This window comes from Perna viridis, chromosome 9, assembly GCF_037379345.1.
Source record: "Perna viridis isolate PV_CMFRI_1.1 ecotype Kerala chromosome 9, ASM3737934v1, whole genome shotgun sequence".
In the NCBI taxonomy this organism is placed as follows: domain Eukaryota; kingdom Metazoa; phylum Mollusca; class Bivalvia; order Mytilida; family Mytilidae; genus Perna; species Perna viridis.
In genome coordinates, this window is record NC_142453.1 from 34,194,295 (window position 1) to 34,220,769 (window position 26,475).

Consider the following 26,475-nt stretch of genomic DNA (forward strand, 5'->3'; position numbering starts at 1 on the left):
AAATGATATGATAACTTTAATAAATATTTCAATAATCAATAACGAATCTTAAATATTAATACTGACAATTTCAACATAGAAACAAAACTTTCTTAACTTAACTGACAAACATTCCTGTTTGATAGTTTTTATAGGTTCGAAATAAATACCATGACCAATCTGTCTTTTTAAGAACTCTATTGTATGCAATTTATACCAACAATATCAGAATATTATTTTCACAACTCTTCTAATCCCCATGTTTCAATTATATCACTGGTTTTAATATATAATTCAATCTTTAAAGTATCTTGAATAAATCAAATCCAAATTAAAACAGACTAATTTTTTGGAGTTAACAGAAAAAAATATAAGGTCTCAATTGTCATGATTGTAAGACCATCAAAGATTGTACTCTTTTTTTTACATTATTAAACAGTCAGACTAAAGTTAAGACAAGTTCCACTATGTAACATCAATATTCAGAGGTATACAAAATGAAAGAATAATAATTCTGGATTCACCTTTTGATTTTTTGTGACAAAAATTAGACTGAAGGCTAGAAGGAAAAGGAAAGCCACATTTAATAGTTAATTACACAAAATATACAACTACAAAACATTTAAAGGTAAACTTAGATATTTCCAAATATTTGACAAACAGGCCACAAAAGTGTTGTCTCACACAATAATAGAGTTGGGGAGCTTACTAGTAATTCTCACTGTTTAATGTGTACTTTCTGTGCATTTAACCTTTCAGATATGGCTTTTTTAAATGAAGTATACAGTCTTATAAATTTAAAGGATAATGCAAAACTATAAAATCAAGGTTACTTTGAAAAAATTGGCTTCTGTCGTTCTGAAAACTAAAAGATAATGACCTTAAAGGACTCCAGAAGACAATAAATTAGCAGGCATTACGGAATTTGCTAATAAATAGCAAACCAAGACCTTTTAAAAATAGCTTACAATTTTCATATTAAACCTCAAGACAATGTATCGTTATTTCTTTATAAATAAATAATCATAATTAAAAAATTAAGAAAATAAATCATAAAATAATAAGAAAATAATGCATGCAAGAATTTCTAACTCTTCAATGAATCTTCTTAATTTTTTAACAGGTTATACAAAATAACCTGGTTTGCAGCAGTATAAACTTATATATAAAAGTGTAAACTGGCCCAAACAAGGTTATTGAGTATAACATGTTCAGAAAATACAAACTTTCCTTATAACTGGATTTCTAATGCAGTGGAATTCCATTACTCAAATTTGGTTTCCTTTCAAAACGTAAATTTGTTTGGGATTATTTAAATTGTTAAGTGCAGACTTATCATTTTAAATGATGACACAGTACCAAAGCTATACAAAAAAAAACTTGCATTGCTCAAAGACAAACAACCAATCAGAATGCTTGTTACAAATTAAAATAGATTATTACAATTTTGTGATAAGGCATCCAGTTGAAAATGAATGATTACATACAATAAACACACATATGGTAATGTACAGCTTTAGCAGTCTTCAAGCTATGCTTCAAAAGCATTTACAATGTATATAGTATGATTGTATTTACAATATGTCAGGATTAAGCATGGACCTTCGATGATGCCATCTTTAATATCATTATGGTCTCATCACAACAACAAACCAAAACAGAAATGGTGGCTCTCAAATTTGTTTCTTATGAAGAGATATTGAAAGCATGAAACAATAATCTGTTTATCTCTTACTCCACTATTTTTCCAAGGGCTGATATTTTCTATAGTATTAACAATTTTGAAACGGCAAGGTCATTTAAACCCCACTGTGAAGTCACCTATACACAGAAAACGGCAGTTAAGAACATTAATAGAACATTAATTATTGAACTATCAAGTTTTCTGTCATATTTGTTCTAATTACCTCCAACCTGCTGTTAATGGAATATGACAACTAACAGAAAATAGTTACAGCCAGTATTCATGGGTAAGCATTTCTAGACCAGCAATGTGTTATAACAAAAATCTCAAAGTCAGGAAAGAAATCTTATACAAACCAAATTAAGGCAAGATAATAAAATTAAGCCCACAGCCTACTTCCCCAATATATGGTAAGAATATCAATAGGTTGATCTCTAAGATCATGTCTTTTCATGTGACAACTGTTGTACGTCCAGTCTTAAAGCAGACATATTGTAAATCAGAAATTGTTAAATTGATGTTTAACACCATAATAACTGACACTTTGTGCAAATTAAATCTGACCCAAGCAGCACAAAAATTGAATAATTACTAAAGTCTGAAAAAATTCTTTTTTATCTGTTTGTGATGTCATCAGATTTAAAGACTTTGACTGGAGTTACCATGGAAGTAAAGAATATTTTCAGACTTAAGCGTATATTTTTAAGTTTTGTGGCACCATGGTCTGGAAAATATATAATATCTTCATATAATAATAATGTAAATTCTTATCGAACAACACATTTACATTAACAACAATTATAACCAAAAAATATATATTCTTCATTTTTGGATGAACTGCAAGCTATCCTAGCTAACAGTACAATCTACATATTATAAAAATTCAGAACATCATTATTTCAAGACAAAATGAAAAATATTATGCCAAATTAACACAACAAAGTTATAATGTGGTAAAAATGATTATATATTCTAAGAATTTCATGTATATGGTTTTGAACCAATGATTTATTTCATAAAATGATATTAAAACATGTTACTACTATCAACAAAAGCATGAGATAAAAAAAAATATCTAGCCTAATAACTATGTTACATAATATGTAATAATGTGATTACAGAGAAGTTGATAAAGAATTCTAATTTAAGAAATTAGAGATTAAAATATGGATTTCTTTGAAATCTGTTGGAAAATCACAGTCAAATTGTATGTAACCTCCTGTACTATAGTATTATTGCATAAGGTTTTCCATATTGGCTCAGTCATTGGTGCAAGGAACAATAATTCAGCAATTATGGAAAACCTTACAAAATTATGCTTTTATTGACTAGCTACTCCAATACATCATATTGGCCTAGGTCAATAAATAAAAGTGAATATATCATGAATTAAAATAAACAGTTCAATAATTCAAATTTAAAACCTGAACAATGTGTACATTACTGACAAAAGTAAATAGTAATATGTCATAGAATTAAACATAAGATAAAAACAAAAACAAGTAGATCCCGAATTCTCTTTAATTTGTAATTTTAAGTTAGTATTTTATATAATTTCAAAAATTAATGGCAATTTTTTTTATCACCGGACATATTTTAGTTCACAGAACAAGAAGTGATGTCGTCTTCAAAATTTTACCACACTGTGGTTCTAGACATTATCAATAAATTAACTGCCCTTGGACAGTGATATTTCCTTCAAAATTTATCAATGATAAAAACCACGCTGCGGTTCTAGGATATTATCAATAAATTGACTGCCCCTGGAGAGTGATATTTCCTTCAAAATTTATCAATGATAAAAACCACGCAGCGGTTCTATGACATTACCAATAAATTGACTGCTCCTTTAAAATTCAACAAAACTAAAACCCTTACTGTGGCCTCAGTCCTTATCAGCACTTCAGGATACACCAGTGTCCCTTGAGCAGTCATTTCATCATGGTAATGCCTTCTACACAAACAACCAGATAATAAATAATTCTCAGGTAGTTCTTATATGATTGGATAAACTAAAGTCATCTGTGGCTAGTATGAACAGTGTAGTGAATACACTAACTACCATAATAAGACACTTCTATTGGTTCTGGCTCTGCTGGACCGAGGATACTACTCCTTCTGTCAATCTCTCTGTTTCTTCTTCTCTCTGAGTCTCCTGATCCCTTGTTGTAAGCACTGAAATGATTCAAATAAACTATATTCAGCATCCCACATATAGTGGTTCACGCATGGTTTACATGTATACACCATGAAGTAAAGAACTGATTGTGATAAATTGGTTTTAAATCATTTCCATAATTTTGTGACTGAACGTCATTCCTACACTGTGGTATGAGAATTTTCTCGTTGTTCATTGACCAATGGGTGGCCTTTAGCTGACATTTTCATTCTGACGTTGTTTCTTTGACATAAACACCATACAGATTTTCATTATATCACATAGCAATTTGTTTGTTGGGGTTTAACGTCCGAGCAGCAATATTTCAGCTATATTCAGACGATTATATCAAATAGCAATTTTATTGACTTGGATATAACACTTATTTTACTGCCTAATCATTTTGTTAGTGGTCTGTCATGGAACGGTATTCTCAGTGGCAAAAACATAATTTTGTGGGTAAATTATGCTCTTACATGTAATTGATCTTTTTCAAAGATATTAACATGACTAATGAGAAAAGGAGAATTCACTTTTTAATGTTTTTTTAAGTTCTTTGCTAAATTTCTCAACTCTCAGGTAAATCTTATCACATACTTAAAGAATGTTATCTTCATAACTAAAATCTTCCTCCCATATTAAAAAAAAAATATCTTTCATTATGGCTGTTACATGGAGAAAGCACATTAAATCACTATATGGGCCAATAAAAACATAAAAAAATACATTATTTCTTAGTCAATGTTCATGGAAAAAAGTCTGTTGATAAAGCAGAGAGTAATGAAGGCCTTCCAACAAAAAAGGTCTTTTTAAACAATATATATGTCTATACAACACCTCCTGGTTATAGATACTCTAGGATACTCTAGGAACAATTTTGGATACTGGCATCTCTGCCACTACATCCAACTCTAATATATGAAAGGAGTTGATGGACCCTAGATATTCAGCATAAGACTTCATTAGTATGATCACACTTACCTAGACTATTACATGTATTATTATCCCCTGGCCTGTACAACATTAGTAAGTTCACACTTACTATCCCTGGTCTGTACAACATTTGTATACTCACACTTACCTAATCTATTATTATCCCTGGTCTGTACAGCATTTGTGTACTCACACTTACCTACTCTATTATTATCCCTGGCCTGTACAACACTTGTATACTCACACTTACCTAGCCTATTATTATCCCTGGCCTGTACAACACTTGTATACTCACACTTACCTAGCATATTATTATCCCTGGCCTGTACAACATTTGTATACTCACATTTACCTACTCTATTATTATCCCTGGTCTGTACAGCATTTGTGTACTCACACTTACCTACTCTATTATTATCCCTGGCCTGTACAACATTTGTATACTCACACTTACCTAGCCTATTATTATCCCTGGTCTGTACAACATTTGTATACTCACATTTACCTACTCTATTATTATCCCTGGTCTGTACAGCATTTGTGTACTCACATTTACCTACTCTATTATTATCCCTGGCCTGTACAACATTTGTATACTCACACTTACCTAGCCTATTATTATCCCTGGCCTCTACAACATTAGTATGTTCACACTTACCTAGCCTATTATTATCTCTGGCTTGTACAACATTAGTACAGGTATGTTCACTTTTACCTAGCCTATTATTATCCCCGGCCTTTACAACATTAGTATCTTCACACTTACCTAGCCTATTATTATCCCAAGCCCGTAAAACATTAGTTTGTTCACAAGTACCTAGCAATTATTATCCCCAGCCTGTACAACGTTAGTATGTTCACATTTCCCTAGCCTATTATTATCCCTGGCCTGTACAACATTAGTATACGCACACTGCACATTTACCTACTCTATTATTATCCCTGGCCTGTACAACATTTGTATACTCACACTTACCTACTCTATTATTATCCCTGGCCTGTACAACACTTGTATACTCACACTTACCTAGCCTATTATTATCCCTGGCCTGTACAACACTTGTATACTCACACTTACCTAGCATATTATTATCCCTGGCCTGTACAACATTTGTATACTCACATTTACCTACTCTATTATTATCCCTGGTCTGTACAGCATTTGTGTACTCACACTTACCTACTCTATTATTATCCCTGGCCTGTACAACATTTGTATACTCACACTTACCTAGCCTATTATTATCCCTGGTCTGTACAACATTTGTATACTCACATTTACCTACTCTATTATTATCCCTGGTCTGTACAGCATTTGTGTACTCACATTTACCTACTCTATTATTATCCCTGGCCTGTACAACATTTGTATACTCACACTTACCTAGCCTATTATTATCCCTGGCCTCTACAACATTAGTATGTTCACACTTACCTAGCCTATTATTATCTCTGGCTTGTACAACATTAGTACAGGTATGTTCACTTTTACCTAGCCTATTATTATCCCCGGCCTTTACAACATTAGTATCTTCACACTTACCTAGCCTATTATTATCCCAAGCCCGTAAAACATTAGTTTGTTCACAAGTACCTAGCAATTATTATCCCCAGCCTGTACAACGTTAGTATGTTCACATTTCCCTAGCCTATTATTATCCCTGGCCTGTACAACATTAGTATACGCACACTGCACATTTACCTACTCTATTATTATCCCTGGCCTGTACAACATTTGTATACTCACACTTACCTACTCTATTATTATCCCTGGTCTGTACAACATTTGTATACTCACACTTACCTAATCTATTATTATCCCTGGTCTGTACAACATTTGTAAACTCACACTTACCCAATCTATTATTATCCATGGCCTGTACAACATTAGTATGTTCACACTTACCTACTCTATTATTATCCCCAGCCTGTACAACATTTGTATGTGTATGCTTGTGTTCATGATGGTGATGATTAACAACTGCAATGATAAATAATATGCAGTTAATGTTAAGTCTCAGGACTGATATGTGCAACTATTTGACTGATTACTAACAGATTGATAACCAATGGCAAGTGATAGATCTAATCGTGGTTTTGTAAGATAATAAAAGCAATGATTGATTCAGATAAATTTCAGAATTTTAATTAACATGAATCTAAATTATAATGCTATTGTTAACTCACCTTATATTTAAAATAATTATTTTATGGATTGTATTTTATTACAAAAAGGCATATGTAAAGCAAAAGTAATTAAATTCATGTCTCAAATCTATATCATTTAGTAAATTTGTGACAAATGGAATAAAATGCTTGGCTGATCACAGCATGATACAACCTCAGACAGTTGAACTCTGTTCACTTGAGGCAATTGTGGACATAGTATTAGTTTTTGACATACTAAACATAAGGTCTTACAATTCATTATGAATACAACAAACCATTTGAACACAATATTGCACGAAATTTTTAAATTTAATTTAAGGATAAAGATCTGCTACAGGGTGAATTCATGGATCATTTTGTATCTAAGATTCTTATTGTTTCAAAACAATAAACGATAGGGTTAGTTTGGTAAGTATACTTCTTTAAATTTTCATATGAGATCCAATCCAATAAAAAATATTTAAAATCACACAAAAAATAGACATGAGGCTGTCGATGGGGCCTAAATCACCTGGCAAACCATGCCCCTATAAACTAAGTAAGTAAAGGTATCAGATTACCATGAACCTCTGGAAAAAATTTGGGCAAGTTTTTCCCTATTACCTTTTACTCTATCAGGTCTAACATTTGTTTAAGGGGGCATTTGCCAGTATACATTTGCTGAAAAAGAACATATAATGAAGGTAAACCATGGCTACACAACATTTTTATCATCACTATTCAACTCTGGTGACCATGTTTACTATATAAACCAAATATCATTGAAATCAAAGCAAGTAAAGAAATTAGAGGGAAAATGGCCACCCAGAACAAACTGTCATCACCATCATCAACTTAAAACACAATGTTTCCTAGAGAAACAAAAAATCATTTGAATCCAAGCAACTGGTTAAAAAATATCAGCCATTTTGAAAATGGCTGCCTTAAAAAAAAAATTTCAACACTGCTAGTCAACTCACAGTATCATGTTTATGAGCAGCTTTAACCTTCAATATTCTTCTAAAGTTACACCTAGTTAAAGTTAAACCTATGGCCAGGTGAGCCAAAAAGTCCATTTTTTGAGGTGTGGCACCCTCTGGCCCCTTATAACTCGAAAAGTGTTAATTATCAGATATCTGATTGAAAAATGCTGGTTTGTGATTAGTTACATAGTCATTAAGTGACCAAGTAAAGAATTTACCCTAGTCAGTAGATTTTATACCTGGGAAGGCAAAGCTAAATCATGTATAAAATAAACTGACTAGGATAAATTTTGTACCCAGTTACTAATGACTACGAATTTATCAATGACTTACATTCTCAGTGAAACTTCTCCAAACTGGCCACCACTAGGACAAGAAAAAATGGCCGGTTTATAGTGGTGGCCGGTTTTGTGAAAAATAGCAATGCATTCTAAGAACTGTTTCCATTAATGTGTTCTATAACCCTACACCTTGTCAGTTTGTTGGTCGAGACATGTTTAATACCAATTCAAAACTTTTGGCCTTTTATTACATTTCAAAGCTTGCATCATTTGTAAATGATTTGATTTTACAAACTGTACTGCCGACAAAATAATGTTCACCGTTTTGAAAAAATGTGTATTAAACATCAATGGGCTACTGATAGTAATTTATTATTTGTATTGTTTTTGTAAATTGTCCATCAACAAAGTCTTAATAATATCACCCCTATGCTGTTTTGGTTTGGGTACAGGTCACATTAATTGACATTTGAAAGATCATACAGTTAAATGATTCTAGTCGCCCGATGTGTGTACACACCAATTAACAGCCAACCAGTGACGAAATGTAATGTCTGGATCAAATTTGTTGTTTAAACTACTGTCCCCTTCAAGTATCATCTGTCCTATGATGAAATGCAAACCGGTCAGTGAATGAATTGTTAATTACATAATATTACGTAATCATTTACAGTTTTGTTGACACATTTATTACAGTGAACAATGACAGAGCGGACGGAATTGAGAGGTTGTTATTGTTTGAAATATGTAACTAAAACTGTGAAAAACCGGCCGATGTATGGTTTTAGGAGGTGGCCGTTTTATTGAAGACAAAACACACAGGTTTTAAGGTATATCAGCCAGCACTTTTGAAAATGGACGGTTTGAAGGGAAGACCGGTTTTCTGAGGGTCCGGTTCGGAGAAGTTTCACTGCATAAGTATTCAAAATAATTGACTCTACTTTGTTTTTAGTAGAAACAGTAAGAACTCCATCAAGGACCGGGTATTGCTAAATTAGGCACTGGTTATATGTTATAAGAACTTCAACTAGATATAAGAAATACATGGTCTCCATGTGACATTTATGCAGTGTGAGGATTGGCTTTTTTTTTCAGAGTTGGGGTAAAATATGCTTATGTTAATTTTGTGCATGATCTGTGTGGATTGTGTGCTTCCTGTCATGAAATAAAAAGTTGGTTTTTTCCACACCTATTAGCAAATCTAAATTAATATCAAAACTGATAAGTACCTGGGGTTGGAGACAATGCACTGTTACTAGTATTGTATGTAATTTCTGCAGCCCATTCCTGCAACTGTTTTTCTACATAAAAAAGAACAAAATTAAAAACATGAACAAATATTGATAATGAATAGTATCGTGTACTCTTTACCATATATAGATATGTAATATTACACCCACTTAATTTTGTGTTTTTTTTATTTTCCATTGTCTAATAGTCCATTATTTTCTCATTTCAAAGAATTTAACGTAGAAAACATTCCATAGAAACTTAGATTGAAATAAAGATTTTACACCCATTTCCATTCATAGCTCTGTGAATAGAAAAATGAGAGGCTGAGCCACAAAAGAGAATTCAGGAAACAAACTGTACTTCCAAACACATAACATTCTAATCTAGAAATGTTTTATATAAATAATACTTAATAGTGTTCAAGTTTTTGATGAATGACATTAGCCCATGTTTTGCATTGTGAAAGTCAAAAATTTGATCTAGCAGAAATACAATATACAGGGTGTGCAATTGCATCATGTGATGAAGAATGTTTGCAAGTTTAATTGAAATCCATTCTGGATTTTCAGAAGAGATGGGGATATAAGCTGGAGATAGGTGGACAGCATGATCAGAATACTGTAAAAGTATTAATTTTCACAAGTACTAATTTTCACTATTTTTGCTGTGAACATGAAAGCATGATAAAAAAGTACCTGCGAAATTGATTTTTTACACTATATATGGCCTTTTTTTTTAATCCATGAAAATTGATATACCCGAATATGTTGACATTTACAGTATACCTCCTGCATTTAAAGGGAGAATATAATTTACAACCTGGACTCCACAAAAGAGGAAGACAGTCTCTGCATGTTTGACAAATGACAAAGTCCATTTTTGCATCAGAAAAAACCAAAAAATCAGAATATATCTCCTGCTTTTTAAAAAGGAAATATAATGTGCATTCTAGACTCTACTAAAAACGTGGACTGTGGTCCAGTAGGATAAGTTTTCGCTGGCTTTGTAGAGACCATGCCAAGTTGGTCATCACTTAACTGTGATATAAAACTCCTGACATACGTAGGAAAAATAAGGTATCTAAATTGCTTACACATAGTTGACAGACTGACAGACAGATAGAATTGTTATGTGACAAACCTTGGTTTTCTTCAGAAGCAAAAAGGAGTACAAATACAATATTTCAAGGCTTAATCTTACCTGAATACTTAAAATCGTGGTTTCTACTCCATCTAGGATTTTTTCCACCATCCTCTGTTTTTAAAGTTAAGACTCCTTTCTTTTTCAACAGGTACAATACCTTGTTGACATCCTTTTTGCTTTGGCCCACACCAGATTTTTTGGCAACTTCATGGGGTTTCAGGTCAGCATTGGATGGGTCATCAAAACATTGAAGTATCTTTTTTATCATAACTACAAAAAAATTTTAATGATAATTCAAAAACAAATAATGAAACAAATTCAATATAATTATACCTATGAAAAAAAAAAAAAACGTTTAAGAATTTAAAGTAAAATGAAATGCCAAAATCTTATTTTCTGTCAATCAACAAATTTTTTTGTTTTTTTATAAAACATGTGTAACAAATACTGACCTGTTGTGTGTTATCCAAGAAAAAAAATGAGATTCAGATATTCCCCAAAACTTTTCTAAGTTATCAATATTGTTATAACATCTGTGTGATAATTAAATATAGATCAATACATAAAGTTTATAATATTTTCAAGTGTCCAATCATAGTATAAATATGGAGAATGAAAACTTGCAGATTGGAAATAATATAACAGTCAAGCCATACCTACCTTCAATGTATGATGCAGAAGAAACATTACTACAATTACAGTTGTTTATATGCACATAAGGCCTAATAAAAAATATGTGTGGTTCCAGTCACCCAACAGACCCTAGTTTTTACCTATGACCCTAGATGTTTTTTCGCCAAAAGAAAAAAAAAACAAACCCTTCCCACTACAAGTAATCTGGATGTTTTTCTTAACAACTCTCAAATTAGACTCCATATTTACAATGGTAAACAATAATGGCTGTGCACATACAGCTGTGGCCTTGAGACAACTGAAAGCTGTAAATTAACAGCATGTTGCTTTTTGATTCCTATTTGTTATGATTGTCTAGTGATCAGTTGTTGTAATTAATGTATTCATTGAACACTAAGGTGTTATTCATGCAGGATTTAGCGACACTTCAAGCGGACCTCTTGAGCTGTGTAAAAAAAATTAAAATAAAAATATAAAAATAAAAATCATTTTATGACCTACCGACCCTATTTTATTCAAAGAATTGACCTAAACCACACGTATGTTTTTCATTTGGCTTAATGATAAAAAAAGTATTCAACTAATCAATTACTCACTATAAGATGGCTCCAGTTTTGGATCCAGCTCTGTGTGTTGAAATTTATTGACTGGGGCAGTAGTCTCCACACTTATCTGACCAACAGCTGAAGATTAGAATACAAAACCCAAGAACCACAAGTCTTTTGATATAAATATTTCCATAAATTCTAAATAAAACTGTAAATGTGCTTGCCGAAGTCTGATTCCATAAACATAAATATGAAATAGAACTTATCAGATAACAAACTGATAATCCCATTCATCAAAGCTTATAAATGATTTGGGGTACATGAGTACTTGTGGCAAAGTTCCAGCAACACTGACAAAGCATTTGACATAAAACTGAAGTATTATGTAAAAAGAGAATACCTTAAGTCATCTAACATGTATATCCGGTTGTCAAAATTATTCTTGAATAAATTTAACTGCTCTTAATTATTGTATTGAAAAAAACAGCAATCTTTTCGGAAATTTGACATTTTCAGAAGCTTATAGAAAACTTACAGATTGTCTGCTGAGCTGGGTTTCTTTGAGACTGTGACATGTATTGATGTTGGGTCTGTGTTCTTCCATCAATGGTTTGCTGAACTGTTTGCATCATTATTTGGCCTTCACCTTGTGGCACAGAAGCTGATGACATGTTGGAGGTTTCATTACTTTCCGTTTCCAATGAATTATTAAATGAATGATTGAATGCTGGACTCTTTACAAAAGTTTCTTCAGAGAATAAACTATTCTCAGTTGATGAAAAGGAAGTATCTTCAGTAGATACGTTATTAGATCTTCTTTCATACAAAACTGTTCCAAGATTAGCTGCGCTTGAACTAGAACCTTTAGTTGATGATTTTGTGGTAGAATCAATTGGCGAAAAAGAATGTTCACTGCTCATTGAATTGGTGGATTTAACACTTGTTTCATTGGATGCTGTTGGTCTTATGTTTCTTTTCACTGTGGGAGGTGGTAAACCTGCAATGAGAGAAAGAAAAACCCCATTTCCCCATTAAAGGTCAAAGGGTATAGCAGTCACAATTCTTATAAAACAAACTTTATAACAAAAGGATAAAAATAGGATAATTTCTACATTCAAAATTCACTTATGATGTGAAAAGAAACATTTTTTTTACAATATACACAAAAACCATTTAAGTTTATACTACTATGTTATTAGTGTTTCATTTCATCAGTATTTTCATATTCCAGAAATATTATGCATGCAAACTTCAATAATAAATACAATAAACTATATTTTTTTTCAGCGACAAAGTATACTTGTATATACATATACAGTTAGGCATTACTTCAATCTCAAATTATTTGGAATTTAAGAAAATAATACAGCAGGCATCACTGCTTGACTTAAACCTCTGCAAAGAGACTAACTTCATGCATCATATTTCACAAATTGTTTAAAACAAAATAAAATGCTTCCCATATTGCAGTGTGACCTGAAATCTGAGGTTGAATCCTGTACAAATTGTGACAAGAATAGACACAATGTTCAAACTTGATACATCTTTAAATTATGATTGTGATCAAATATTAAACAAGATTCTGACTTTATAATTTGTATTTAAAAATAGAACATAAGCAATCAATACAAATGCTTGTTTCTGGCCCTTTTTGGCCCCTTTTTCCTAAACTCTAGTTACAACCCCTAAATATAATACCGGTTTGGCACCAAGTGGTATAATTTCATAAATATCTATGAATATGCTTATACTTGAATTAAACTTTAAAAACAGCTTTAAATTATGATTCAATGTGATCAAATGTTAAACAAGATTCTGACTTTATAATTTGTTTATGAACATAGAAAGTAAGCAATCTACACAAATTTAAAGAAAATGCTTATTTTTACATAATTTTGGATAGGGTAAACAGATGCCAATCTTGAACACCATCCTTATCATATAATGAGGATCATCAAAATATGGTATACCTTATCATATATACTTTATCATATGAAATCATGAAATCCTACAAGTATCAAACAATTTTAAGCACGAATAGTTGACTTTTTCCAGTGCCTCATCCATATCATGTTGTGTAATGGAAGTAATCAATCAAAACCTTCCTTTGGTGGTATGGAATGTTATAGAACAATTTCATAGAGATTCAAACACTTTTGCACAAATTGTTGTCTGGCCATCATAAAAATGCTCGTTTCTGGCCCTTTTTGGCCTCTTATTCCTAAGTGGCTCCAGTCATAACCCCCAAATTTAATACCAGATTTCTTATTTTGGTCTACCACCAAGTGGTATAATTTCATTAATATCTACAAATATGCTTATACTTGACTAAAAGTATAATTTAATTTAATGAAATGCACGTTTCTGGCCCCCTTTCGACCCCTGATTCCAACACAGTTGGGGCTATAACCCCAAAAATTCATGTCAATATAACTTCTGTGTTTGGAAAATTTTATCAAGATCCACTAGATAATATCAAATAAAAGCCAAAGTGCCAACAGAAACAAAGACAACACAGTGACACTGACAACACCATACCATTCCACTGCGCCATACATTTTTGTACCATTCCATATTTTAATAATACCATACTAATTATGTGTTCATATAATATATAATATATTTACTTGCTGTACTAAGAGAGGATCTTCCTTCATTTCCTTGATTCTGTGATTGTATACATACATTTGCAAAGGCGTCTGTCAAACCAAAAAAATATATATATGTATTTCTTTCATTATTATGACATGCATGTACAAATGGATTATTCCATAAGTATATTATGACAGGGGCATATTGAAAAAGACCAATATCACAATATGTTTGATATAATATCATTTTAAGATCAGATTAAAATAAAGTCTTTTAATAAGTCTAAGTATCAGTTGAAGTATGCACTTTAGCTATGGCACATACATGTACATGTACCTGTTATATTCTCTGTAGGAGAAACTGGATCAGCATCTTCACTGAAGTCCCCTGACTGAAATTCTGTAGATAACTGCCATAATGGATCATTTGAAGTTTTAGAATTTCTTTGAATACTTCCATTTTTCTCCATGATTACGAGGCAGTTGGTGGCATCTTGAATGTTTACATTCTGTTTTTTAAGCTCATTCAGCAATGATGATTCTGAAGTGGGACCATTAGTGAGTACTTCATAAATCTGTCCACAGTGGTAGTCTGAAACATGAGAATTTGTCTCCATTACAGCGTCACTCAATAAACATTACATGTTGCATAAAATTATGATTCAGATATAAATATTTTCATCCTGTGACAAAAACCACCAAGAGCTGTCCAGGAACAAAACCAACAAGAGCTGTCCTGGAACAATTAAGCTAGTTCTTAGGTCCCCAGTTACTTCACAATGGCTTATTCTGTAGTGATCAAGAATACATGCAAGTCCTTATAAAAATGTCATTACATGTATTATATAGATAGCAGTGAATTAATGAAAGATCTCCATTTTTCATTTCATGTTCATCGCCTGAATATAGCTGAAATATTGCAGCTCGGGCATTAAACCCTAATAATCAATCAATCAATCGTTAACTTGATACCCCACTCCCCTGCAATGGGACCTGTGTCAGGTTTATAAAATCTGAAGATGACTTGTTCCACAAAACTGAGGACATTTTGGTCAAAATGAGATTGGACCATAATAAAAGCCTATACAGACAATCACAATTCTGGATTTTTTAAATGTTATTGAACTAAAAGGACATTTCAGAGTTTTAGAGGTATAATTGCAATGTATTAACTGTTTACAGTAATTTATTTTTTCCACTATTTTCATTTTGAAACATCAACAACCTTGTCATAATGTGACCAAATACTTTGTTTACAATATTGTAGTTAATATCAGGGAGGTGAAACTTTAAACACTCCCAAAGAAACATAAATTCAAAACACCTTTCATAATTTTTGTCAGTTCTTATATATAATATATTACTCTTTCCAACTTCCAAAATGGAAAAACAATTATCATCATATACAGTTTATATTGTCCTAATGCATTCTTCTAATTGTCACAGTCAAAAATGTCTATGGGCCGAAATGTCAAGCTATCATAAAGAACTATGGATTGTCATAGTTTGAAATGTATTTGGGTCTAATTACCGGTTAATTAATTAGCTGATTAACATTCTGGTGCCACGCTTTGACTATCCCTATCTTGGAAAAAACTCAAATTCGATTTGTATTCAATCATTGAAGCTAGCGAATGTTTTCCTACACTGGTGTGGTTCTCAACTGAATATTGCTGCTATTTAATAGTAGTTTTATAAATCAATGTCATGTTCTTGCATTTCATAGTTTGTACGAAAAACTATGATTACATGTACATTGTAGCGTCTTATTTTTCCCTCAAAACATGCCTTGGGCCCATTGTCATTAATTATCAAATAAATAAAAAAAGATCAATTTCAAAGGTGAAAACAACTGCCACTAATCCTTACATATAAAAATACTTTTATTTAAAAGATTAATGATAAAAGGATACGCATTTCATGGAATTTAACAGAATCTTTTCGCCTTAACATGGTCTTCTGTTGATTTTTCTTCGCTCACCAGTGTGTGTTTTACACAGAAACTTAATTTTCTTCTTCAGTCTCCCTTGCCAAGAAGGGAGGCAATGGTTTACAAGAATGGGAAGAATACACAGAATAATACGGAATACTGAACCCAGTTGATAATTCAACCATTAACTATCATATATTTACTTTAATTTCTTCATGATGTTTTCACCTATTATCTATCAGGGAATTCCCATGCTTTGCTCAATATTATTTATCTCAATATATCTTACTGTCAAACAGCTGAAGTAACTTAAATTATTACCTGTTATTAAAAGTGAAAGTACAATACTAATTGACAAAAATCAATTTCTATATATACATGCATGATTGTTGAATTAATATTTTCAAATCAATCTTAATGGAGTGTTAGAAAAAAATAAAACAACCAAAGCATTATTGCGTAAAATTTTATAATCACCTTCGTCTTTAGTACTAAAAATTGACATTACAAACTTTTCAGAATGGAGGGCACATGTGACAGGGGAATGAAACAAACTACCCGGAAATGAACTTATTGTTATAAGGGGAGCCAATAAAAAAAGCAACAATGAATATTTTACCACATAAAAGGTAAATAGTTAGTAATATATGATAAGTAAAAAATGTAAACAGAGTTGTGAACATGATAAGATTTTGGCTCGTCAGTGATCCGTACCTTTGGTTTGGTACCGATACATGCATCTTAATTTTAACAGGTTTGGAAATCGGGAACGCAGTTGTAAGTCCGATAATTTGATAACACAGGCATTTCTTTTTGTGGGGGAAATACTATAAAACAGGGGTCGAGTATCAATGCCTAATTTGGGCATTGATAGTCGAATCCTGAATGATAGTATTTCCCCACATAGACAGAAACAAGCGCCTGTGTTTGATAATAATGATGTCCACTGGGACTTCCCAAAAGCCTCCCAAGACGGCATAATAATTATTGTTACCCCCTCCCCTTTTCACCGTTGCGGTACTAAGTGTACATGTACCTCATATAGTGTTTTTTGTTTGTTTGTTTTCCATTAGACAAAATGAAATACAAAGTGCAAGTCCAGAAATTATTATAACCCCCCTTCTTTTTGCCTTTGGGGTACTGCATGTACATGTACCCCCTCATTAGCTGCAAAACGTAGCTCTAACTATTTTTTTTTTTGTATTTTTATACATTACATCAAAAAAAAAAAAAAAATCAAGAGCTACGATTTCACAGCTACCCCCTCACATGGTTTTTTTTTTCATTAGGAAATAAAATAATAGTCTTGTTTCCTGCTGTCAGCAAGAAAAAAATATAGGCTAGGTACAAATGTACATGTAGGTATGGAAGTTATTTTATTTTTTAAAAACATTCTTTGAGTTAATGGGGAAACATTCTATGTTTTAATGGTGCTCGAGTCAAAATCGCCATAAAATGTTTCGGGTAGGCACACATCACACTGTTAGAAAAGTTAGATACATTTATAACAAGCTGAAAGAATAATCAAGGGAACCAAGGTTACAGCAGTAATCAAAAGAATATAATCCAGGGACAAAGATCAGACATTGAAAATAGAAAATAGAAAACACCTGCCAAGTTGCTCATTAAAAATCAAGTTATGTTATGAGCAACAAAAATGGTGAACAAACTAAACTGGTTAACCCTGTAAGAAAAAATACAAGAAAAAATCTAATACTTTTCTATAAAGTTATGCACAAAACACACAAATCCTTTATTGGCACAAACACAATTATAATAACTGGCAAAGGCCCAAGTTTCATAATGATGAACAAAGTATAACATAATAATGCGTAATATCAAGAATGATGATAATAACAATACTGAACTTCTGATGGAAATACAATCACTAATATGATTACTTATTAGTCTTAATACCACAAGAGAGTTACTATTTAAACACTTTATGAGAAAATATGATCATGCAGTTATTACATGTAGATTGATGTTAATATTTAGTACATTATACAATTTTTATTTTGAAGTGGGATCTAACAGGCAAATAAGTTTTACATATGGATAAAAAATGTTGTTCGTCTTCAATTTCCCCAGTGTTACAGGTCAGACAAAGCCTTTCATCTACTGGTATTGAAAAATGTCTACCCTTTTCGATTTCAAGGCTATGAGCACTAAGTGGAATTTTACTTAATGCAGATCTCTCTGATTTTTTATGTAAAATGTCCACGTAGTTCCTATGCTTATTGTTAAAATAAATACTTTTGAAAAATGTAAGTTTACTGGAATTTGATATCAGTGATGCTTACTACCAGATAGGTTGATCCAAAATTCTTTGTTTAATACATGCTAGAAGATGTTTAAAGGAGCATTTATGCTCAATAATGTAAGAGAAACCAAGTTTTTGTATGTATAAGTAGACTTAGTTAGTCCATGGATTGAAAAGCTTATATGCCAAAGTATTTTCTGACAGTATGAGATGATTCAGGAATTTGTTACTTGAAAACATTACATAAATATTGCCATATACATGTACATGTACTCAGAAAACTTATTATATCAATCAGACTGCAGAACCAGACAATTCACCAGCAGTTCCACTTTCAGACATATATTCAAACAAAAAAAATGGCACTTACACATGCATACAATGTACATGTGCTCATTCTGTCATCCAACACTTATTGAATGAAATCTACTACCTGAAGCTGCAGTACATCTCACTAATGTTGACATCTTTAAAGAACAGATCCAATTATCTCTTATTTCACACCTCAATTGACCTAAAATCAGTTGTGGTTTTATGTAAATTTTGTGTTAAAAATATATCAAAAAATTATCTGTCATCACTGTATATAGGCTATAAAACACTCATGAATGTAAATTGCTCAACACATATACACTGTGTAAAACAGTCAGTCATTAGTTGCTCATTTTTTAAAAATATTTTGAGTACATTGCTCACATTCATTTTCATTATTCAGTTGGCATGTGAGAAGGAGGGATAATATAGAGAGAGTAAGAAGAGATGAGGCCAAAGCAGCAGAGGAAGAAAAGGAAAGGCTCAGGAGGGCAGCTTTAGCTGTAAGTAACATAACAGATATTATGAACATCTTTTCACTCATTGTCTGCTTATCCATGAATGCCTTACTATGACATATTTGTAAGTAGTTCTCCTACATTGTACTTACAATATCACATGATTTACAACTCGTACAAATAACTCTTGGTGGGTAATATTAGGCCATCAGCCTGAGATGTGATATAGATTGATGGTTTGTAAGGCATGGGATACAAATTTTGAGTATGGATGCAATATAGGGTATGTGATATACATTTTGTAGGCCTAGGGTGTTATACAGGGTAAATAATGTAGGGTTTAAGCACCAATCATACCAATTTCAGACAATTCCAGTGGTTACTGATGGAGGTGATTCATGGTACAGAAAAAAACACACTGAACTAATGATGCTTTTTTGGTCTACATGTGCCATATTTAATTTTTTCTGCATACAGATCTGAATTTTTTATATCTCCCACTTGAAACAACCAAATCAAGAACAATAACTCTTGCTAAGTACCAGTTTCATGTACAATCTATATCAGTTTTTTATATCAAAAGAGCAACTACCAAATGAAAACTAAGACAAGTTATGTGGTCTGTAATTCTTTCTGATTTTAAAGAAATGAAAGTGAATTTTGTTGGGTTTTTGACATGCATGAATAACCTGACTGATTTGAATAAAGACTGCTACATAAACAATAACTTATAATGTATACATTAAAATGTTTATCTAAATGTATGATATTCCTAGTTTTCATAATGAGTGAAAGTTCAGTACTGCAGAATTTCAACTTAAGTTATTAAACTTCAACATTATAACAAACGAGCCTTAGCGAGTTGGTGAGTTTGTTATGATGTTGAAACTTAATAATGTGTATTCAATTTGATATTTTATGATATTTAACTAATGAGTTATAAAACTTTTTTCTAAGTAATTTATTTGAAATATTTTTGCCATTTTACAATTGGCATCAGTCATGGCAGGAATTCTAGCGATCTTCACCAATGATATCACCAATGTTGTTTGAAGAATAACTTTAGAAACGTAACAATGTCACTTTCTACCAATCAGGTTTTACAGAAAATGATACACAATCACACAACAACCAATTGTAATGGTGAAGTTTTCATATCACATCATCCATGGTGAGAAATCATGAATATCTAGCGCCCAAGAAGTAGATGAAATAACCAATCATAGAGAAATAGGTTTTATCATCCTACAACAATTATTGATTAGTTACTAATACACAAAAATAGGGCAGTAGAAAGAGACCTTAACTTTTGAATTTTTGTTGTCAAAAACATAATTGTTTCATACTTGAAATCAGAGAATGTAATTTTTTCACCAATGGTGATCTTTTTTTTAACTTTAGGAGCAGGAAGCAAGAACTGACCTCCTTAGAAGTAAGAGTAGAAAGAGGTTAGAGGATGGTTCTACCGTTAAACCTGTCCCAGTTGAAGAAAACACTACAGAAGAGGCAAAAGCTGTTGACATTTACAATGGTACTGGGGGCCATATCAATTTCTTTAAAGATGCTGAGGAAGGGGTAATTAGCGTGATTAAGGCAATAATATATGCTATATAAATTTGTAACGTCTTTCTCTAAATTTGCAGACAAAGATATTTATATTTTTAGCCAAGTGAGATTTCGTTATCTCACCCACAGGTGAATTAAACAATGCAACATTTATGTCATTTTGTACAAACAAATGAATTTAGGCACACTGTGCATTCTGAATAGGTGTACTTATTCTCAAAAATAATTCCAAAAATGAGAGAAAGAATACAATACTACCAGAAATGCAAGACTAGTAAATCTCAGACACCCTCAGATAGTCCTCTTTTTTGCACTTTCTGTACTCAGTGTTCCAATATTCTTAATATCCTTTTGCTTTTTCAATCTTTATTCCTTTTAGTCGATTTATTTCAGAATCCTTACGCAAATCCCATCGTCTTAGTTTCTTATGAAACCACTGATATCAGTTTCATTTTACTGGGCTAATTACATCTAAGTGCAAGTACATGTATTAATAAATTGCTTCATTTTAACATGCCCATCAATTCTGACATATTTTGGTATACTGTATATGCAATAAATAATTGAGATATTCTTTGTATCCACTGTCATATGCTCATTTTCTTTTTCTATAAAGCTTTTTTTTTTTCATGTTTTTGATTTTAGCACTTTTTCATAAAAAGTGGGATGTTTTTTTTATTTTTTGCACTCTAACTGAAAAATGCTTATAGCAAATGCCATGAAACTTTGAGATATTCTTTGAATTTGTAGTCATAGGCTCCCTTTAGTTTCAATGAAATTACCACTTGTGTTTTTCTTAAAAAGGGGTGCTTGGTGTTTCTGTTTTTTGTGTTCTAACTGAAAAAGGCTTTCTTCCAATGGGCATATCACACGCTCATGGGCAGCTCTTTATTTATTACACTAGAAGTGTGTAAAAGCACTTTCTGTACAAATGTTGAACTTTTTACAGATTGCAGAAAAGAAGAAAAATGAAGAGCATGAAAAGGAAAGAAAAGAAGAGAAAGAAAAATGGGAGAAGAAAATGGGCATACTAACATACTTAGGACAGAGTTCCACTGAAGGTAGATATAGGCATGCTGTCTCTGCAATTGTCAAGGTCATTTATTATTGATGACTCTAAATACGTAGAAGAAAATGATACCTGGTAAGTTTGGATCACACTTAATTAAGGTGTAACATTATACTTTTGTTGAGCCATGAGGGGAACTGTAAATTTATTGCCCTGAGGTATCTACAGTTGGTATTGAGGAGTAATAAATTAACTGTTCCTCAAATGAAATGGCCACAAATATTTTATTATACTGAACCAGAAGTGAATTGTGGAACCATGATTTTTGATTGCTGATTATCAACTGCTCATGCTGTGTTGGATTTTAATGTTGTTTCAGGATAAACTGGGAGATTATCATAACTTTGATTAACCAATGAAAAATCGAGGGGCACATTTGTGATACATGATATATGAGTACAGCAATATATAACCTGACAGCCCAGGAAATATTTTTGTTCCACAAGTTTCTCTCAAATATAACCCCAGGTCACCAGTGACATCTTCCATCTTCTAATTGGCTGAGCAAATATGATATTAATTTATTTATTTTTATATGTTCTAATATTCAAATTTAAGTGTTTAAATATATCTTTCTAATTACTTACATTATTTTTCGATACAAATATACAATAATTAAGTTAATTTAGATAATTTCATCTTGTTTTTATTTTTTTTGTAAATGGGAATTTACTCAAATATTGTGCATATCTATCGCTGGTGACCTGAGTCTATGTTGTTGGAATCCTAGGATCGTGTATAATATTGACCAGGGAACCAGATTAAGCAATATATTGCCCTGGTCAATGGTAAACAAAACTTTTGACATAGTAATCAGAACAGCCATGGCTTTTTAGATTAATTAGATAAAATGTTACACTTGATTTACTAGGGAAATTAAACACTCAAGTACAATAGATAAAATCTAATACAATATATAGACATGGTCTGTCTAGGCATAATCAGCTCATCTCCTTTACTTCATTTCTATGTTCATGTTATTTTGGTTCTAGACTTTTTCTTTGGGTAGTTCTTTTCTATTACCATTGAAGGAGGCTTGACACAAAAAAATTATATATTTATTTTATTTTTTTATTATTTATTACCCGGTACACTTATATATATAATAAAAACATCGTTCAATTGAATACAAATTGATTTAAAATTGACAATGACCCAAGCCATACAAATTTTAATTAGCCATGTGGTCACATGACTGTGTTACATCATTGGTTCTCAATTTATGGATGGAGTGCTTGAAATGTGTGGGGCTTCTCCTTTTGTTGCATGATTTCTTCAACTGTGAGTGAAAATAGTGAAAGTTTTGGTTTGCCAGTGAATATATACTTCTAGTTGTAACAATTTAAACCATTTGAGAATTAAATGATAAACACTGTTAAAAATATTAAACTATTACATGTATAAAGACTAGACTTTTCACAGTGAAACGACACCACTTCTGTTCGAAGACTAAACAGAAATATTATGTTCTTTCATGCAAGATTGATCTTTTTACATAAAGTAAATTAAATTCATATTCTAAGATTTAAACTGTTCCACTCTCGATTTTCAATGAAAATATTGATTTTACCATTTGTTTATTTTTTTGTCATTGATTTTTAATCATTTTATTTGATAACCCATAAGGGTTTCATGCTGAAGCATCCTCGTGTTGTAAATCTTTTTTGCTAGAATTAAATATATTAACTGACCTATAAAACATATTGTCCGTACCAGAAAAGCTCCCTGTAACTTACCTAGAGTCACCTATTATATACTGTGGATTGTGTCAAATTCTCCATGTTTATTTCAAAATCTGTAAGACACAAGAAATTCAATTATACATGTGTTTCAGTTGTTATCGAAGTCATACACCTGCATGTCAATCGCAAGTCCTTACCAGTGTGACGGGTTACCATACCATGTAATGATAAAAGAAGCCACCCTTGCTATCTCTTGGTCATAATTAAGTCTACCGGGCTTGTTTATTAATATAACTCAGGGGTAAAGAATGAGTAATACACAGAGTGTCAGTATTTTAGTTGTACCCTTCCATTCAAGTCGTAAAAGATAGTGTGCAAAGTAGTTGTGTATTCACTATGCGGAGATGTATGCCTAACAAAAATGAAAAGCTGACAGAAAATGAAAAGAACTGTAGTCTTTTAACTTTCTAAAAATGATAATTGCATCCATACACAGATCAGTGGACCACTGTGCATCATATATACAAGCTATTTTCAAAGATGTATTAATTTTTTCTAGCTTTTGTATACATTTTCAATGTATCTAAATGGAGATTGAGAACCAGTGATGTAACATTTCTATATATGGTAACATTTCTATATATGGTAATTGAATGTTACTTCTGGTTTTCATATATGCATAATAATGGGGGTTGTGAAAACACAAATAAATTATTCTAACTTTATTTAATGCTAACCGGATGAAAAAATGTTTTTCTTACACTGGTAACTATACATACATGTACATGTACTACAGTTTTATAAATATAAACTATTATGAATTGATTTTGCTTTGTGTCATGTCCAAATACATAGTTATTTTCAATTTGAATGGCTTTATACAGGGCAAACTCTGCCATTTATTTTTTGCTTCCATTACAGAAACAAAAAAATAAATTTAAGAACAAATGTGATGATTTAATAAGGTTATCTAATACTATACTGATACTGATACTGATACTTATTCAGTAGATGGTTTATCCAACTTCCATACAAGGGAGGTTAAACGGAACAGCCGTTATTTTTGCTATGCCTAAGGAAATTTTTGTTACAAAAATTACCGTATTTGTCATATTAGAAAAGAAATAAGGGGGTAGATTTGTACTCATTTTAACATGGGTTTGGCATGTATATTCTCATTTAACACCTCGCTATCGCTCGGTGTTAAATAATCGAATATAAATGCCGTATCCATGTTAAATGAGTACATATCTACCCCCTCCATGAATTATTTCTTAAATCATCTGTAGACTGGAATTAATTCACAGAAGCAAAATGATAATGATAAGCCCCAGATGATAATCATGTATGCCTAGGTTTCTTAAAAAATCTTAAATTGAGGATTTCCTCAAAAATTCAATTTCAAGTTTTTTGTTTTGTGAAATTTGAGATGAGGAATTTTAAGGATTTGAGGAAGTAATCAATTTGAGATTCTTTATGAAAGAGACCCAGAAACCATAAACAAGTTTCATTACACTTAATAAATATTCTCATACCCAGAAAATGACATTCTTGTATTATTTTACCAGAAATTAAGGAGCAAAGTGGATTGTTCTTCTATATGTAAATGGCCCTGAAGATTGAGTTAAGATAAATTAAGAACAATAACTCCGTCAAATATTTTAAAGCAAAGGAAAAACAGCTACTGTATCAGTCCATTCAAAATAAGATTCAGATCACAAAAAGTTTGGGGCAGATTCCTCCTTCAGTTGATCTTAATGTATCATATAGAACATATTTTTCCAACTGAATATCTGTTTGTGACTTGCAATAATCTAAATTAACTTAAGTTTGTTTGTACTTTTAGACCCAACACCCTGGTATTTATCCAAAAGAAGGAAGAGAGAAGAGGAGGAGGAAACAAACTCGGCAAGGTAATGTAAACAGTATATATTAGAATATGACTATTTCTTTATTCATCCTGTTTATAGAAGACAGAGTTACCTCCAATTTGCAGGAGTTGAAAGATTTAAAAGGACTGCTGCATACTTTAAAATATAATTTGGGGTATATAGGAACCACCCTGTCAATACATCTTTCTGTCCATCTGCCGGTCTGTTCATCTGTTCACATTTCTTGTAATGGCGATCCTCTTATTAACTGCTCAAGGGTTTTTTTTTAAAAGAAATTTTATAAGAAGGTTAGGCATCATATGTAAATGTGCATGAAGAAGTTTATTCTCTTTGAGAGCATGCTCACAAGGATAGAGTAACATGATTTTAATCAAAAGCTGTTAAAATAATAGGATTAAAGAAAAAAAGAGAAAAAAAATGAATGTATCCTCAGACGAAGGCTGTGACGTAGCTATGATATATTTTCAAGAAGCCAAGACTTCAACATGCTTGCAATAAAAACCAACTTAAATAAATCCCTCTCCGTTTTCTATACTATTAAGTTGTCCACATTGATTTGGACCAGGCTATGCCACAGAAAGTTTACAAGATAAGTGCTTTAAAGGAAAAAGATTACAAATGGGAGATAAATCCTGTCATCTGCGTGTGAATTTATTAAGAAAGGGGGCCAAAATTATGACACTAATAAGAGTAATTATCTTGCATCGGTGAATAATTCTCAAAAGGCATCAGAAGTCTCATGGTAATCATCATGCTTGCCTCAGATGTTGGAGGTTGTGGGTTTCATCCTCAGCTTTGTTAAACCCATGATTTTAAAACTGCTTTTCACTGCTTCTCATACAAGCATGTGGTATGTTAGAGGTAGAGTGACAAGTGTTAAGCTTTGAGTGAAAATAATGTGAGAAGGTTGGCAAAAATTATTGTGGGTTGTTTCTTCGGTGAGCTAGCACAATACAAATCCTTTTGGTCTGGTACTTAAGGCATTAGTA

General features: G+C 31.9%; 2 protein-coding genes across 3 annotated transcripts in view; one reads left to right on the top strand and one right to left on the bottom strand.

Annotated features, from left to right (window-relative positions):
- LOC148607933 (uncharacterized) lies at positions 1-16,796 on the bottom strand. Of its 2 annotated transcripts, none has more exons than XM_088546792.1 (9): positions 16,722-16,796; positions 14,652-14,906; positions 14,351-14,422; positions 12,259-12,720; positions 11,772-11,858; positions 10,600-10,812; positions 9,396-9,467; positions 6,661-6,735; positions 1-3,838 (listed from the first exon to the last, which is right to left on the bottom strand). In XM_088546792.1, exons 1-9 carry the CDS (start codon positions 16,747-16,749, stop codon positions 3,741-3,743), a joined length of 1,362 nt encoding a protein of 453 aa, XP_088402918.1. In that variant the 5' UTR covers positions 16,750-16,796; the 3' UTR covers positions 1-3,740. The 2 variants fall into 2 exon arrangements, with proteins under 2 accessions (XP_088402918.1, XP_088402919.1); XM_088546793.1 differs by lacking the exon at positions 16,722-16,796 and adding an exon at positions 16,566-16,665.
- The window catches only part of LOC148607934 (leukocyte receptor cluster member 1 homolog), an 11,653-nt gene continuing 1,897 nt past the window's right edge, over positions 16,720-26,475 (top strand). Inside the window, exons 1-5 of the mRNA XM_088546794.1 lie at positions 16,720-16,873; positions 19,223-19,322; positions 20,679-20,852; positions 21,793-21,904; positions 25,441-25,507. Coding sequence (XP_088402920.1) covers positions 16,851-16,873; positions 19,223-19,322; positions 20,679-20,852; positions 21,793-21,904; positions 25,441-25,507 — 476 coding nt within the window. The 5' untranslated portion in view covers positions 16,720-16,850. The remainder of the gene's footprint in view (positions 16,874-19,222; positions 19,323-20,678; positions 20,853-21,792; positions 21,905-25,440; positions 25,508-26,475) is intronic.